The sequence below is a fragment of the Bactrocera dorsalis genome, chromosome 3, assembly GCF_023373825.1.
Source record: "Bactrocera dorsalis isolate Fly_Bdor chromosome 3, ASM2337382v1, whole genome shotgun sequence".
Classification (NCBI taxonomy): Eukaryota; Metazoa; Arthropoda; class Insecta; order Diptera; family Tephritidae; genus Bactrocera; species Bactrocera dorsalis.
The window spans coordinates 85,124,436-85,142,427 of NC_064305.1; the positions used below are offsets into that span (position 1 = coordinate 85,124,436).

At 37.2% G+C, this 17,992-nt stretch overlaps 1 protein-coding gene across 3 annotated transcripts in view; it reads left to right on the top strand.

The window, feature by feature from the left end:
• The window catches only part of LOC105227737 (protein dead ringer), an 81,758-nt gene that overhangs the window by 30,194 nt on the left and 33,572 nt on the right, over nt 1–17,992 (top strand). For all 3 annotated transcript variants that reach the window (XM_019990857.3, XM_019990858.3, XM_011207230.4), the window contains exons 2-5: nt 4,252–4,556; nt 4,668–4,806; nt 6,887–7,304; nt 7,487–7,587. In XM_019990857.3, coding sequence (XP_019846416.2) covers nt 4,252–4,556; nt 4,668–4,806; nt 6,887–7,304; nt 7,487–7,587 — 963 coding nt within the window. The remainder of the gene's footprint in view (nt 1–4,251; nt 4,557–4,667; nt 4,807–6,886; nt 7,305–7,486; nt 7,588–17,992) is intronic.

Here is a 17,992-nt window from a genome sequence, read left to right on the forward strand (position 1 = left end):
AACTATCAACACATTGCAACATATGTGCAACACTTACACATAAATGACTTCACATGTATACATACATAGATATATATACTCATACATAATAACAGTTGTAATAAGCAGACGTCGCCGTCGCCATCGCAGACGAGTATTACCGAGCGCAACGATCGAGATTCCGTAAACCTAAATCCTAAGCGCTAGAGCCGCTGCTTGTCTGGCATTGCAACGCTTTACATATACAGCTATCTATATGTATGTATATGAACGTGTAGTTGGGCAGCTTGGCTCATCAAGCAGCCAACATTGATTAGTAGGAAGTTTATTGCAGCCGCCGCCTCAGACGCTGACGCTGCTGCCGTGAGCGTGGAAGGTGGCGGCATTAAGCTAATAAGTTGATTGTTCGCTTGGCTGTCGGCTTGTAGCCAGCTTTGTTAGCCCTAGTCCGATTGTTGTTGTTGTCTAGCTAATTTGCTGCTTGGCATTTCCATGTCTTAGCCGTTGCTGTTGTTGCTTTGGCGCAGCACTGGTGTTGCAAATCTCTGCCATTGTGCATGGCACTTGTCTGCGGCTGCATGCCAAATGAACTAACGATTGATGATTTATATTTCAACTCTATTGATTTAATTGATTTCAGCTTAAAAAATGCAAACTTTGCAGCTTTTTTGGGTCGAAAGTATTTTTTGCATTAAAAGTGTTGGTATTTTGGTGTTAATTCATCATACCCACTATTTGATGGTACATATGTGTGTTTATGTGAAATGATTGTTTATAGCTGAATCTGAGCTGGGTGCAATTGAATTTTTTGCGCAGTTGAAAAATTTATTCTTGACACACTTACAATTTTTATTACATTTTTGGTTATTAGATTTTTATATCGTTAATTATGTAAAAAAAATATAGTAATGAGTAAATGCAAACTGGGATTTTTAAATTTGTTTTAATTTTTTCTATTGGAAACGAAAGATATAAAAAATTACGAAAAAAATACTTTGATATTCGTTTTTTTTAACATAAATTTTGAGGTTAAGTGAAAAAGGTGTAAATACAAGATCTTTAGATCTTTATATTAGCTACAATTTTGCCATACAACTTTTTTCCCGGCCTCTCTCCTTCCTCTTCCTTACCTCAAATCTTATCTCTTCGTTCGACTGAAAAAAGGTTCCACGGAGCGACAATTTAGGGAACAAGAAAAATCACACGGAGCCAAATCAATACCGTGGCAAAATAGAACTCCTTATTGACCGTTGTGCCTCTGGTTTTTTGATTTCGGCTCGTTTTTTTCCGATGATTCTTGACTTGTTTGCATGCAGAACTCATAAACCCATGTCTTATCGGCAGTTATAATGTTTTCCATGAATGTGGGATCGGAATTCATAGGATCAAGCATGTCCAAAGAGACCGGTTTACGGTACTCTTTTTGAAAAAAAATTGAGCTTTATCGGGACGAGTCGATGTCGAGCTCACTTGCCATCTCTCTAATACTTGCCACACGATTTACAAAAACCATATCCTTCACTTTTTTAATATTTTCGTTCAGAAAGTCATATCTTCAACGATCTCTCGACCATCTTTGAAGGCATTGTACCACTCGATTCTGGGTACTTTTTTTACAATGCATAAATATATTGAATATGGCATTTCACTTCACGTGGCAAATGAAATACATATACCCTTTTCAAGGTATACTTATTTTAGAAACGTTTTTTTGTCAGGCTTTAACTTTTGCTCATCGAAACCAACAGCAAAATCGATACATAGCCGACCTCAAAGTATAACCAAGTATTTGCAGGAAAGAAAGTAGAAGTGGGCTGAGGCTCGAGAACAGACTATTGCTATTATATGTATATTTTGCTTATTGTCATGAAACAAATATCCTGGATAAACGTGTTCGGTGCGAATTCGGTGTAAGCAACTTGTGGCTTTAAACATGGATCCTATGTGGAGAACATAGGATCTCGAATAGATATCATGTACAGCATGAATCTGATATTGAAGCTGATCTGTCTATAATTTCTTTCTTCTATAATTTAGCTATTTTTTGTTGGTTGTAAACAGAAAGTATTTGTTTTATACGGCATCTTCCATGAAAAATCTTTCTCTCGATATAAGAAAAACAGAGACAATGTTTTTGCTAATTATGAGAGGTTTCAATACAAATTACGTGTTTCTGCAATCTTTAAGTTTCTGGAAACCTACGAAAGACGTACGTATGTACGTATTTTCCATTATGATTTTAAAAGTCGAAAATGCTTAGCATATATGTTTGATACATATGTATATCATATGCATATGTACATATACATACATATGTACATTTGTATGCATATTTGAGTGACGAAGGGAAACAGTGCGTGTGACATTATACATCATACATCATGTATTTATACAAATTTAGTATGTTGTAACCAAGCAATATTTAGGCATCGCCTTTGCGAGTTCAACGAACGCTAAATGAATTTGGCACAAGTTCTTGAAATATGAAGAAACTAATAATAAACAGACTTCGCAAAAGAGTCGAGTAAGAAAAGGCGAACTCATTAGGCGCTGTTACTTATGGCGCGATTCCCCTAGACCAAATATTGCAATGCAGACGAGTGCTAAAATTATATTATATAATAAATATTTTGTATAAATGTCAAAAACTTAAAAAGAGTGATCAAAAGTCAGTGTTATCGAAACGGTCGTGAGATTTAGATTTTTAATTTTGGGGTTATAACTCGAAAATGAAATTTAAAAATAGTTATAATGCAACAAATTTTGTGTAAAAATACTTTGAAATACTTAAATAAACTTATTTTAAATTGAAGCTAAATTATGAAATTTAACAAACGAATTTCGAGATATTTTTTTTTATTTATATACACATAAGACACCATAAAACTGAACAATTTTAATAAGATAAAAAAATAGAACAATAAAAAAATTTTGTAATATTTTCTGGATCCCGAAACTGCTATTTGAAAATCCCCAAATTTCGGAATTCCTTAAATGCGCAAAAAGAAGACGTTCACACTGAACTGTTGATTTTAAAAAATTTCGGGATCCCGAAACCGCTTTTTGAAAATCTCGAAATTACGGGATCCAGTAAATACAAACACAAATACGACACTCTCAGTACACTGGCGCTTTAAAAAATTTCGGGATCCCGAAATCGCTTTTTGAAAATCACAAAAATTCGGATTGCCCACAAAAAAATCTCTTTAAAATGTCGCTTTCAAAACATATCGGGATCCCGGAATCGTTTCCTGAAAATCCCGAAATTTCGGGATCCAATAAATGCAAACCCTCTCAGTAAACTGGCGCTTTCTAGGAATTTCGGCATGCCGAAATCGATTTTTGAAAATCCACAAATTTCGGGATCCAGGAAATGCAAACACAAATACAACCATCTTATTAAACTGTCGCTAACAAAAAAAGCAAAGAGTGCTAGCATGTCGATCATAACTCATTAATGGTCTACCAATGCAACACAACAGCGACAGCAACAAGAGCACAGCAATGTTCTGCAGTCAATTTTTAAGATCCGTTGACCGTTCAGTCTTGTTGATGACGATTATAATGATGCGGCTGCGCGACAATCTAAAATTGTTGGCAATTTATGCAAAAATCACGTTTGAATTCGATTATGCCGCAAATGCATGTGGAAGGAAGTGAATAGTGGAAGAATGAAAGAATACAAAAAAATGTGGCAAACAGAATAATTTGCGTTAAAGTGTAATAAGAAATGTGTATTTTGCTAAAGTGACGCTTGAGCACAGCGTTCATATGCCACATAGCCTGTTGCTTGTCGCCTGCCGTCTCATTGCTGTGGCATGTTGCATGTAGAATGCTAAATGTTGAACATAACAACTGCACTCGACTTGTCGCAGTGGGTTGCAAATGTTGATCGATCGTTAGCTGGAATCTACGCGACCTCAGTGTGCGCTGGTGCTCTATGCTGCCACAACCCCAGTCTGCTCTTCACCACCGCTGACGCTGACTGCTTCCAGAGTGTCGTTCGATTTGTTTGTCGTTCTAAGTGCTTCATTTGTTTTGCTGCTAGAAATGTTTCTGCGCGTGTTTTATGTATGCGCTTCGTAGCCTGTGTATGCGTGTGTGTATGCCTGTGTGTGTGTGCGTCTAGTCTTAATGTGTTTTCATGTTGCACCAAATGATTGCAATCAATTTAATAATCACTTTATGCCATTTGTTCTTAACTCTTTGGCTGCTGCTTCCTCTTCCTCTTCTTCTTCTCATTATTTATTTTCTCCGCATTTTTATTTACAGTCTCGTGACGTCGCATCCGATGATGATATACGCGATTGTGATTCTATCGATGCCGATCATCATGTAATTCGTGCAACACGCTTGAATGTCGCAACATTGAAACGCCAACATAGCAGCAACAGCAACAACAAAAACAGAAATATTCATAACAATAATCATAATAGCAATAACAATAACAACAGTCACAGCAACAATACATTTGTTGGTGATATGAGTTTTGGTGGCAACGCCGGCAGTGTCAGTCTTGGTGTTGGCAGTGGTATGGGTGTGCGCAGTCCCGATCATCACGGTGATCTTCAAATGAGGTAAATTAATTAAGTGCGAATTCTAGCAGAAATTATCCTTTGCTCTTGACTTTGTTGTTAATATAAAATAATTTTCCTTGTTTTCCCGCTTTGTTGTTGTTGTATTTTCAGTCATCATCACCAGTTCCCCACAAATCATCCGCTAAATGCGCTCAGCAATTTCATGGGCATCAGCGGTCTACATGGCATTCCAAATCTACCACACAACGATGTCCTGGAGAAGTTAAAGATGCAAGTTCGTGATTTCAAGGTGAGTCTAATGGTGAAAAAGAAATCTTATACACATAACCTAAAATCAAATTCAAATTTTGTTCAAATTTTTTGCTCAAAATTACGTTTTCCTTTCATTCTTTCGCGATCACAGAAATCCTTTGTCATGTATTCAAAAAACTTAAGATCCCTTAAACAAATTTTGGGAGAGTTTAATCTCTTTTTGTGCTTCTAATCTAGATTGTCAATTAACTTAATCTTGACTTTGATCTCATTCACATCATACTGGTTAGTTTGGGTCGCAGGGTTGATCATCTCAGCCTTTTGAAAATCCCGAAATCCTGGGACTCTGTAAATGTTCACATAAAAAAACACTGTCATTACACTGACACTTTATAAAAATTTCGGGATCCCGAAAACGCATTTTGGAAATCCCGAAATTGCGGGATCCAGTAAATGCAAACACAAAAATCGATTTAAAGTGTTGCTTTACAAAAAAAAAGCAAACATTTTGGGATCCCGAAGTCGAAGTTTTAAGATTCTGCAATTTCGGGATCGAGTAAGGGCACTCTAACACATACCCTCACATCAAACTGTCGCTTGTAAGAAATTTAGGGATACCGAAATCTCTTTTTGAAAATCCCGAAATTACGGGACACAAACACAATCTTAGTAAACTGGCGCCTTCAAAAAATGTCTGCTGCATCTCACTTGGCCTTTTATGGCACTCACGATCTATGAAAAATGGATCTCTAGATCCTAGACTTCGCTAGGTTCACAAAATTTATGATAGATTAGGTAAAAAGGTTTCTTCGTGAGGCCAAGCATGACAACCGAGATGTTCAACTTTAGTTTGGCAAAAGCTGGACAGTGGAGGAGAAATTATCAAGATATTTCCCACTAATCTTCCTCTCTAATACTTTGATGCCATGCTGCTCCACCATGACAGTGCCAATGGAAAAATACCCAGTTGTGACACCTTTTATTGCGGAAATGTGAACTTTGTTAAGATCGAGTAATTCCATGGACCTTTTATGTTCCACTCTAGACCATACGGCTTTCGCAACCCCACATTTTTTGATTGCTGACCAACGCCGAAGATATGTCTACCGAGATATTTCAATCTCAGCCTGGCAATGGTTGGGCAATAGGAAAGAAAGTATCTAGATGTGCCCACCTTGCCTTCCTCCAGACTGCTTTGGCAAGAAAGCGACCGACAAGACAACCAATCGCACCGGATGTTCACTTATTGATTAGTGGTCCGACAGCCTCATCTCCTTTTTACTAATATCTCTGCAGAGACTGATGGACTGGTACTTAAGGGGCGCATTCCCAGGCGATGGTAAAGGCAAATCAGCAGATACTGTCCTGCATACTATCGTGTCATGGCTTGAAGAAGCCATTAGGTTTAAGGAGTTTGCTGTTGGGACCTTCCTATATATTGAAGGAGCTTTCGATAACGTCCTGCCGGAAGCAGTCGTAACTGCAGTGGACGGTCTTGGGGTTGAATCAAACCTAAAACACCTCATTTTCAATGGAGAATGGGGAAACGCAAGTGCTCGACGAAATCAGACATCCCATCGAGCTGAAATTAAACGTCCGTGCACTTTTTATTGGCTAAGCGTGTTGCTAATTTATAAGTTCGAAGACAGAAGTTCTTCTATTCTATGGCCTCCACGTGCGATCTTTGATCAGCCATCTAACCTAACCTAACCTAGTGTCCATTCAGAGCATCTACAAGTGCATCGAGATTGATTCTGCTAAGAGCGTGTAGTACAGAGGATCCCTCACGATTTACTCGGAGTTCAGAAGAATCTCGCAGCGGTATAAGTTTCATAGAATTTCAAGCGTAAGGGTATTCTTTTTCGAAGGTCTCAGTTAAGCCTTTAGGTAATGCTTTCCCGAATAAAGGGCAACTAGTTTGGAGTAAAAGAATCAATGAAAATGATGACATTCTCTTGACGTCCACTCTATATAAGGCCTGAATACCCAAGAAATAGATGGTTCGATATCAATCTAATCGAAATTATTAATTCCTATCACCTATACCCATAACCGACTTTGACTTTGGACACCCACACAAATAATGTAACTAACGTTCTCTCTCTTTCATTGCTCAGGAACAAGATTACGCGGCTGCTGCGCATGCGGCTGCCTTTGGGCAAAATCTATTACCCAGCAGCTTAAATCCCGCATTCTCACTGCCGCCCACATCGATAGCCCAGTTCGAGCATCGTGCACAGAGCCTAGCCGCACAAGCGGGGGGCGGTAGCAGCGGTATTGGTGGCAGCATTGGCGTTGCCAATGGCAATTCACAAAATTCACAACACACTGGTGGCAATAATGTGGGCGTGAGTGGAGCGTCGTGTTTGACGAATGGTGGCAACGGTTTGCTTGGTGGCGCTAACGGTAGCGGCGGTAACGGCCCCGGTATGGGCAGTGGTGTCGGTGGCGTTGGTGGTGGTGGTGTTGGCGGTGCAAGTAGCGGTAATGGCGGCTTCTCATTCACCTCACCAACGGCGCCGAGCTCGAAGGACGGTGAGTAGTTAAAAATTTAATTATAATAATTTAAAAAAATTTGTAATTCTAAAATTTAATTAAAAAAAAAATAAAATTTAATAATTAAAAAATTTGTATTCAAAACTTTAATTAAAAAAACTTTTTCGACTATTTTAAAACTCACTTTTACATGTTTCTTTTTATTGTATTAATGATTTTAGTTAACCCCGCCTCAAATTCTTCCACATCCAGCGAAGCTTCCAATTCTTCGCAGCAAAATAATGCCTGGAGCTTCGAAGAGCAATACAAGCAAGTTCGACAGGTGAGTACTTTTTTTCGAAAAGTGTAATATTTATATCAAAAAAAAGTATTAAAACAGTAGCGGTCAATTCAAAGGAAACTGATTTTTTTTAAACTAGTCTAGGGTCCATATACTCTGCGGGACATACTTAGATGTACGCTGAACACAATAGTTCATATAATTATTTTAGGCTCAAAATCTAAAAAATATTTAAATTTTTCTGTTATATCTACAAAACTAACAGTATTCCAAGAATTGAAAAATGAAATGCCAATTATTTGCACCTTCAAAAGCAGCTGCCCACTTGATTGGACCGTGCAAAATTGCACAGTAGCTTATAACCTTCGGTGCAATATGAACGGATTATGTGAAAGGATAATGGCAAAGGTGAAGCCGTTACTAACCACACCGAGACAGCACATACATACATACATATATAATACTATACGAGCATACAAGTAAATGTAAGACCCACTAGTGTCTGTACTAATACCAACCACAGCGATAACGGAAAAGGCTAACCAAACTCGGTGTAACCGATAATCCACTTAATCCACCTACAAGCACGACCAACTCATTTACCATACATAGATATGGACATGTGGTATACATACATACATACATCTATAGGCCTATTAGACGAACAATGCCGAAGCAGTACAAAAGTGCAACCAAATAAAATAGTATCTAATAGCTTAAGACCGAGTAGCGGCTAACTAAAATGAGTCTGAGTAAAAATATACAGAGGTCGCAAATATACAGACATATGCAAATACATATTATACATTCTAAAAGAGTAGGCACAAACTGGTTGGATCTCGTATCGCGGCGCAGTATACGCAGTATACTATATATCGCACAAGCGAGTTAAGCATACGAAAATGCACGAGATGAATGTTGCTGCAGGACCAGAAAGTATGTAGATTTCATATGAGTAGGCTTACACTGTCATATATGCTATATAAGATATATACACATATGTACTTAGTAAATATGTATGTACTTATGTATGACTAGTCGTTGCTGTGTGTAACGAATTTGTGTTTATGGCAAATAAAATATACCATTCGGGCGCAACGGTAATCGCACGAACTAACAAACGAGTGAACTAAAAGACAATGCCGTGAGCTACAAATTAACCTCTTACAGCAACAACAAATTAATAGTTTTGCGTTTGCTCAATTTCGGGATCCCGAATTGAAAATATCGAATTTCGGGATCCCGTTTTAAATGTATGCTTGTTCCCGAACATAAATTGCATGTTTTGCGCCATAATAAATTAATATGTACGAGAAAAAAAATAAATTAAGAGATTACTCTGTAATTCGGGATCCCGAATCATGGGTGCTATGTATCAGTAATACAAGGTAGATTGAATCATGGGTATTATGTACCAGTACTACCTGGTAAACTGAAATTTTTTTAACACTTCCTCTGTGCAAAACACGTCAAAAATTCCAATTTGTGAGCAAGCAGAATATAGAATTTCGGGATCCCGTTTGCACGTTTTGTGCCATAATTAATATGATTAAAAAATTGATAATGTTGTAATTCGGGATTCTAAACTAACAAGAGTGTTGGAAATCATGTAATTAATTTCGTGATCCCGTTTGCGTTACGTTTAGATATAAAATTTGAAAAGTAATCGGGATCCCGAAGTATATTATCTGTGAAAAAAGAATAAAAAGCTTTTGGAAAAAAATCTTAATATCTAAAAAAAGTTAAAAAAGAATTAAATAAAAATTTTCGGGATCCCGAAATATATTTTCTGTGAAAAAAGAATACGAAGCTTTTGGAAAATACTTTAAATATCAAAAAATTTTCGGGACCCCAAAATATTGTTTTCGGGATCTCTAGAACTAACTTTAAAAATACCATTTCCTTAAAAACCGAATACATAGCGTTTAGATAAAAATGTTTAATAAAAAATTTCCGAATCCCGAAATCGCTTTTTCAAATTTCCGAAAAACGGGATTTGATATTTATATTAACTTTGCTAACTTCGCACTTTAATGTACACCGCTTGACATGTAATGCACTCTTACACAGAAACTACATTCACCATCTCGCGTCCGCTCTCTCATCTGATCGCTTATTTATAGGAGTTTAATGTTAAAAATCTGTTCAAGTTCTCACACGCCCATGAGCAAGCTAGCTGAGTGGCGTTCAATTAAAAGCCCAACCAACGCTTGAGGCGAACCGCATTGGCCCCCTTCCTTAACGCTAGATATAACAACCGAGCATGACAATTGCAACACCGAAGCCGCAAATTGTAGTCTAATGACTAAATGTGGGTGTAAGTGGGTGTTGGTGGGCATGTGTGGCTGTGAGGATGAGCACACGCTACATTGATTGCTTAATTAAGCTCGGTGCAAACATTAAATGCGTTGGTGATTAATAGCAACTCATCAATAGGCAATTTAATTGAGCGTGTGGGTAAATGCAATTTACAATATTATGTATGTATGTATGTATGTACGTTTGTGTTATAAGTATGTGTGTGTGGGTGGCTTGCAATCAGCACACTTTATTTAAACTCGTACGCTTTTCCGCAACCGTTGATTTTTCCACCACGTGGAAACACAGACAGCTTGAAGATTTCATTGAACGGTCTCCTCACGCTCTCCGCTCTGCGGCTGCTGCAAAACCTGATTGATTTCCCATCATTAATGCGCCGCTGAAAAATGTGCGCTCAATTTATTGCCACCTAAATTAGCTCCGAATCTTCTTCTTCGTCGACACTCAAATTCGGTAATTAATGTGCGTTTAACATGATTTTGCTATAAGGCCGATCCTTCTGAAGCATCATTTCTCAATAAATGTCCACTTGAGATGTTGCCCTTTGCCAGGCGCGAAACATATGTTGACACCACCCGGCGCGCATATCCGGTCCCAGTGCAGCATCCCTTTAGTGTCGCGTAAGATAAGAGAAATTTCATACAGGCATACATACAAACATATGTAAATATCAACAAGCAGCTGTTGGTCGCATAAATGTGTGCATACTGGACATTAAAGAACTACTTGAAAATCGCTGTCTGCAGTTGAACCGGTTGTAAGTTTTCCTATGATTTCTCTAAGATTTTGGGCTAAAAAATTGCTATGAAATTATCCTGTGCATTGAGTTGGAATCAATATTTTACTAAATGCTGTGAGAAAACTAATGTTGTAATTTGATAGTTTTTAGAGAAACTTGTTTTTATTGGCGTGTATTCTTTGAGCTGGCGAAATTTTCATTGGTTAATCATATTTTTAACGGATTTTTTGTCGCAGGACTTAAAAAGTCGTTTTTCGTTCGTTTACATAACTGTTCAATGCTTTCGAGAAATTATGAATATTTCAATATTTCGGTGGTGCAAGGTCAGGGCTATATGGTGGATGCATCAAAACTTCCCAGCCAAGCTTTGCGTCCATTTGTTGAGCTTCACCACGTTTGGATCACTCATTATTGTCGTTTTTGATTCACTTTTCGTCTCCTGTTACGATCTCTTCACAAATGGTTCGATTTCATTTCCTTTCACCTAAGAATCGCAGATGTTGATTCGGTCAATTAAATTGTTCACAGACAATTCCTGTGGTACCTAAACATCGAGCTTCATTTTGTAGCCAGCCTTTTTTAAATGCGAACCATTGCTGTGCTACACGAACTGATACAGCATCGTTTCCGTAAACTTCACAAATTTCATTGGTGGCTTACGAGGCATTCTATCCTTTTTTATATAAAAATTTCAAAATATAGCGAATTTCTTCTTTATTTTCACTCATTTTTGAACAGCTGTAACTTTTTTCAACGTTTCTTGGTTAAATAAGGCTCACCTTTCCGTCACTATATGGTATGAAACAATGTGAGGAGATATACGACTGCAACGACAACTATTGACAAAATACGAAAAGACTTTTTCGACTAACCAATAGTTTGTTAAATATTGTCAGATAGTTGTCACCTTCGAATGAAATTTTTAGGTTAAGGATAATTTCAATCATGGATTGAGAAAACGGCTTCATAATTGAGCAATTATGTATATATTTCGGCTTTATAAAGAAACCAAAGTTGTGAAAAGTTCACTAAACAATTAAGATTTTGAAACTTCTTAAGAAGTAATCATATGCACATTCCGAACATAACTATAAAATACATACCACCAATATTCGAGTTATTCCATAAATTGTTGTTGTTGCCATCCATTGCTACATATTTCTCATTTCTGCAACCGCAACGGCATGCCTTTATCTTATCGCTCACCAATAATAAAAACAGTGAAATAAAAAATCTAAATACCCACCCTTATTGGCGGTAAATATGTGCGCGCCTGAGGAAGGCGGCAACCAAAAATAACTCACTTCTTCAGCAGCACATTTTCGCGCACACAAACACACATGCCGCGACTGCTGAAGCGGAAAACTCGCCAAGGCGCGATTGCTGAAGAAGCAGCAGCAGCAGTCGAACAAAAAAAGTTTTTGCAAAAAAAGCAACAACAACAAAAAATATAAAAAACGAATTGTTGCGATACGAAAAATGGTGGCAAATATGGCGGGCAACATGAAGTGAATGTGCGGCGTTCGGCAACAGTGAGCAGACACAAACAGCAGCAACAGAGGCGCAAAGGCACAGCGGTAGAGCCCACAAACAACAAAGCGGACAACAGACAATGTGGCAGACAGCGGCAATTTCGTTATAGATATTTATAAGCGAGCACACTAAGCACCAATGCAATGCACTCATACACCCATACACATACTTACATACATGTGTACATGCATACAATTGCATTTGTGCACATTTCGCTGCTGCAAGTGATGCCAGCGACACTTCTGGGCCGCTTTTTTGAGTGGCAGCCGAACATTTTTGGGGTAAAGGCAGGAAATGCCGACAATAATTTGCTTAAAAATAGTTTGATTGATAAGTCATTTGTTTTCCAACACTCACACACACCCACATATGTACATATAGACATTTGCATTGCTGTTGCAAGCAGACTGTGCGTTGCCGTGCGGAACACATAAAAATATTAATGTTTGCGAAAATTTGTAACCGCTGGCAATTATCTCAATTATGCTTGCGATGCGAGCGCGAAAATTCTGCGAAAATTTTCAAAAAGAAAAAAATTGAAAACCAAAAATATTTGAATGTTGACATCCAGACGGTTTATTGCACATTTATATATGTTGTTGTTAGTGTTGCTGTAGCGCGGATATTAATATATGCAAAAGTGCATGCCACAGCGCATAATCTTATACGAGCTGGCGTGGAGGATGACTAATAAGCGTTTAAACGACGAAGACTCATGAGAGAAAATTAAATTTAAAATATTTTTTATTTGTATTTTTTTTTAATATAATTTTTTCAATTTTTCATTTTTAATAATATTACCTCTAGCACTAAAAATATAAAAAAAAAATATAATTTTTAAATTTTTTTTACTACGCTCATGTGGCTGCCAATTATTTGAAATTGTAACTACAGCCAATTTTTTTTATTCGAAATATGTATGTATGTATGTATGTACATATGTAGGTCTCATAATGTGGAGCAAATTTTTCGTACCACATTTACTTTCTCTTATCTGACCACCTAAGGCGTTAGAAAGTCGAAAAATTTATAAAATTTCAAAAACTGCAGAGTGAAGTGTTGTCATATGTATCACACATGTCGACTACGATTCTTAATAAGAAACATAAACTCAAAAAAAAAAAACAAATTACTTTATAAAGGGTGATTTTTTAAGAGCTTGATAACTTTTTAAAAAAAAAAAACGCATAAAATTTGCAAAATCTCATCGGTTCTTTATTTGAAACGTTAGATTGGTTCATGACATTTACTTTTTGAAGATAATTTCATTTAAATGTTGACCGCGGCTGCGTCTTAGGTGGTCCATTCGGAAAGTCCAATTTTGGGCAACTTTTTCGAGCATTTCGGCCGGAATAGCCCGAATTTCTTCGGAAATGTTGTCTTCCAAAGCTGGAATAGTTGCTGGCTTATTTCTGTAGACTTTAGACTTGACGTAGCCCCACAAAAAATAGTCTAAAGGCGTTAAATCGCATGATCTTGGTGGCCAACTTACGGGTCCATTTCTTGAGATGAATTGTTGTCCGAAGTTTTCCCTCAAAATGGCCATAGAATCGCGAGCTGTGTGGCATGTAGCGCCATCTTGTTGAAACCACATGTCAACCAAGTTCAGTTCTTCCATTTTTGGCAACAAAAAGTTTGTTAGCATCGAACGATAGCGATCGCCATTCACCGTAACGTTGCGTCCAACAGCATCTTTGAAAAAATACGGTCCAATGATTCCACCAGCGTACAAACCACACCAAACAGTGCATTTTTCGGGATGCATGGGCAGTTCTTGAACGGCTTCTGGTTGCTCTTCACCCCAAATGCGGCAATTTTGCTTATTTACGTAGCCATTCAACCAGAAATGAGCCTCATCGCTGAACAAAATTAAAGCGCGAAACACATTTCGAACCGAACACTGATTTTGGTTATAAAATTCAATGATTTGCAAGCGTTGCTCGTTAGTAAGTCTATTCATGATGAAATGTCAAAGCATACTGAGCATCTTTCTCTTTGACACCATGTCTGAAATCCCACGTGATCTGTCAAATACTAATGCATGAAAATCCTAACCTCAAAAAAATCACCCGTTATGTAATATTTCAATATTTTTATAGGATATCTACATGAAGTGCAGATTCAGATAAATTTCGGAAACTAATTAATTAGTTGCGGCCACTTCAGAATCATATTTTTTGAAATTCGAGTTGAGGCAATGTGTTAAAGCAGTCAGTTACTTGACTATAGTTGCATATGTACTGTCGGTTTCAATATATAAATTAAAAGAAAATTATTTTAAGTCAGCGCTGGCCGTAAATATAGAACATAAGCACATACATATGTATGTATATATATATGGGTGATCCTGAGTGTATCCTTCCTATTAAAAGTCGTTATTAAGAGGCACTATAGGATACTTATTAAGTTCCCGTTTATACCCAAACCAAAACCACCACGGAAAATTTAATTTAAATGGGGTCTCCAATCCACAATATTGCTTTACCTTACAGAGAAGCGTGGGAAAGGGGTAAGGTGGACAGGGATACAGGAATTACTAACTATACGTATAGTTCCAAACCACATAAACGAGTGGGAGGTGCTTCTTTTCTGTAAACTTAAACCCCAGAATCGTCTTCTCACTACCAGACTACTGCAGTGTCTTCCAAGCGGAGATCACAGATAATATAGAAACCTTCTTGTTTTGATAAGGAATGTGCTCACAAAAAGGAATATATACAGATATCTAAGCAGCTTTGATATTGCTAAAGTTTCTTATAGCTTCATCAAAGATAGTGAAAGAATAAAATGATCTTTTGATGGATCTAAAAAACTATTTCAACATGGTGAAAACTCATATCTCGAAACCCGCTCGACCGATTTCAACCATACTTGGGAAGTGGCATTCTTTTGACATTTGCATGTTACAGTGTGAAGACATCCACAACCACGCCTACTTCCCATATAACACAATTTTAAATTCCTTTTGGTTCTTTCACCTTCCTGAGTACATAAATCAAGAAGCAATAAATATAACGGTATAAAATTTTGCACGAATAATTCCTTTAAAGTATGCCACTTTATGACCAAAAATTATCCAAATTCAACAAAAATTGTTCCAGTCGATAGGTACCGAATATAGATATAAGTTGACTTTTTACCGAAAAAATCGGTCAATGTTTAAGATATACAATTGAAACTCAAAGAGAATCCTTTCCTGACAATAGTAACTTTGTGTATCAAAAATTGGTTGAATCGCGTCAATACTTCCCTGAGCCTCCATATATCTAATATAAAGACTTTCCAACTTCTAGGTGACTTTATGTTGGATATATCGACCAATATTTGAGTTATCACAATAAAAATGAAAGGGCATATTTTACTCATAAAAGTATATCTCTGTGCCTAAAATATATACAATTGAGTGAAAACCTGAACTACCCCCATATAACTATTATCAGGATTTTTGAACATCCGTCTGACCGACCTTGCTTCATTTGAGTGGTGATTGTATGTGAGGTACCTTAATAAATCCCAGGGAATATTCTTTTAGTATGTGGCATGATAATACGATAGTTAATAGATAAAATCGGTTCGATTTAGGGTAACTCCTATATACTGCATATAACGATTTTCGTTTTTCTAACTAACCTTATGTCGCATTTATCGGTCGGTGTATGAGTTATATATAGTAAATGTATATATAAATATGCTTTTATTCCGATACTCTGATTGACGCTTTACATCTTAATATATTTCCCTGGCTTTAATCCTTGCAAGTTGCAAGCGTATGAAATGTGCGGTTACGCCTGAACTTAGCCCTTCCTTACTTGTTTCATATCAACTTCATGCAAGGCACTGAAATATAGTCCACCAATGTGTGGTCATAGTACTTTATTTCTCTCGGTATGACTGTTGGCTAGTCGCTGCTTCTAACAAGGCCTGTCTAAATTGTTTTCTATTTTGTTTATTCTTGACTATTATTGTAAGAAAAAAGTTTCATTTCGTTTTATAAAATATTCATGGAATGAAAACAAAAGGCGAAAATCAATTTAGAACCCCTATTTATACTAGATATTTAAGAGTGTGTGTATGCTTTTGTCCTTTCTGGCTACCATATAGTACAAACTAGTTAAATCGCTCGCCAAAAGACATACTAACAACATTACAACAACAACAAAATATAGTGATTATTTTTACAGACAACAATTTCGGCGTCGAAAATATGAATTTAAAGGTTGCCAAACAATAGTCGAGCAAAGGAAATGAAGAAGGACCTACAATGAATATGGCAAAAATAAGGCGAATGGAAAAAAACTGTGAAATCAGAGATTAGTGGTGACGAGTGGCATTGTAGGACTTAGTTCGTTAGTTAGTTATAATTATATGCATATACCTAAATGTCTGTATGTATTTATGTGTGCATAATATGCAACAAGAATAAGGCAGCGCAATGCATTTTTGAAGCCTTGAAGGCATACGCAGCGAAGTGAGTGTGAGTTGTTACTTAGATGTAGACATACATACATACATACATTTGTATAAATAAGCAGATTTTAATATATGTAAGATATGGTATATACATATTTATAGGTTATTGTTATTGCAATTGCAATGAAATTGATATTTTTGGTAGTGCATTGTTTGCTTGGGCCAAGTAGCCTGGCATTGCACATTGTCTTGACGCGTCCTTTGCGGGGTTTGGTGCCTTGGGTCAGCAATAAATTAATCTCAAGTTGAGTTGTGCTAAGCTGAGATTGTCGGACCCTTAGGTTGTTGTGCTAAAACCCAAATATACAGAAAAAACATGTGTGTGTGTTGTTAGTATAAGTGTTTATGTGAGTACGTAGTGAGGCAATGGTCATAAAGTGCATAGAAATTAACATTTTGTGTAACGGCATGTATTTGCGTGCTGCATGTGTGTGTGTAGGAGTAATTTTGTTTCCGCCTAGAAGACAGTATTGTCTTGTCGACTATGATTGCCACTTCCAGGAATTAGAATATTAATTTGAACAGCAGCTTAGAATAAATGTGTGTATTTGTTATGTGTATGTGTGTTTTATATAAATATGTACATACATATGCATTTATACAGGCATATTTGTATTTAGAGATCATATCTATTTAGAGATTGTCAGCCGATCGTTTATTTAGCGCTGTCTCACTCACACACGCCAGCTTGCCGTGCTACTTCGGCTAGGTAGCTGAAGAATCAAATCAAACGGGGCCTAAGATTGTCTGTAAGATGGTCCGCAACGGTCTTTATATGCCACACAAATTTAGTTTTATATATACAAATATGTGTATGGATATATAAATATGTATGTATGTATGTGAGCTACTCTCTATCGCAGCGCATTTTGATTGGTCTATCGCTCGATTTTATTACCCTTATATTGTATCATCGCACGAATTGGCTCACATGCTGCTCGTTTACCCACAAATAAACTAATAACACACAAACACACATATACATATGTACATGTATGCACTCGTTCGCACAATTAAAATCGAATAATTCGAATTGAAGAGCAGCAGCGGTCGCAGCTCTCACTGTGTGTCTGCGCCTCTCCCGCGGTCATCACGCACATATACACACGCACGCAATTGCTTGTGATGCAAACAGGTTTCCTTCATTGCTTGATTTCTTCGGCATCTTTGGCGTCGCTGTCGCAGTCGCTGCGTACGTCAGCTGCGGCTGCATTGCGGTGGCCGCCTTTGCCGTGGGCTGTGCGCTGCTGGCCTTCCTTCATTTTTATTGCTTATGCATGCCGCATTATCAGGTCATTTTCCAGAAGTGTCGCTCTTTACCGTTTCTATATATTTTTATATAAGCATAAATATGCATGTGTGTGTTTGTTTGTGCATCCATTCAAC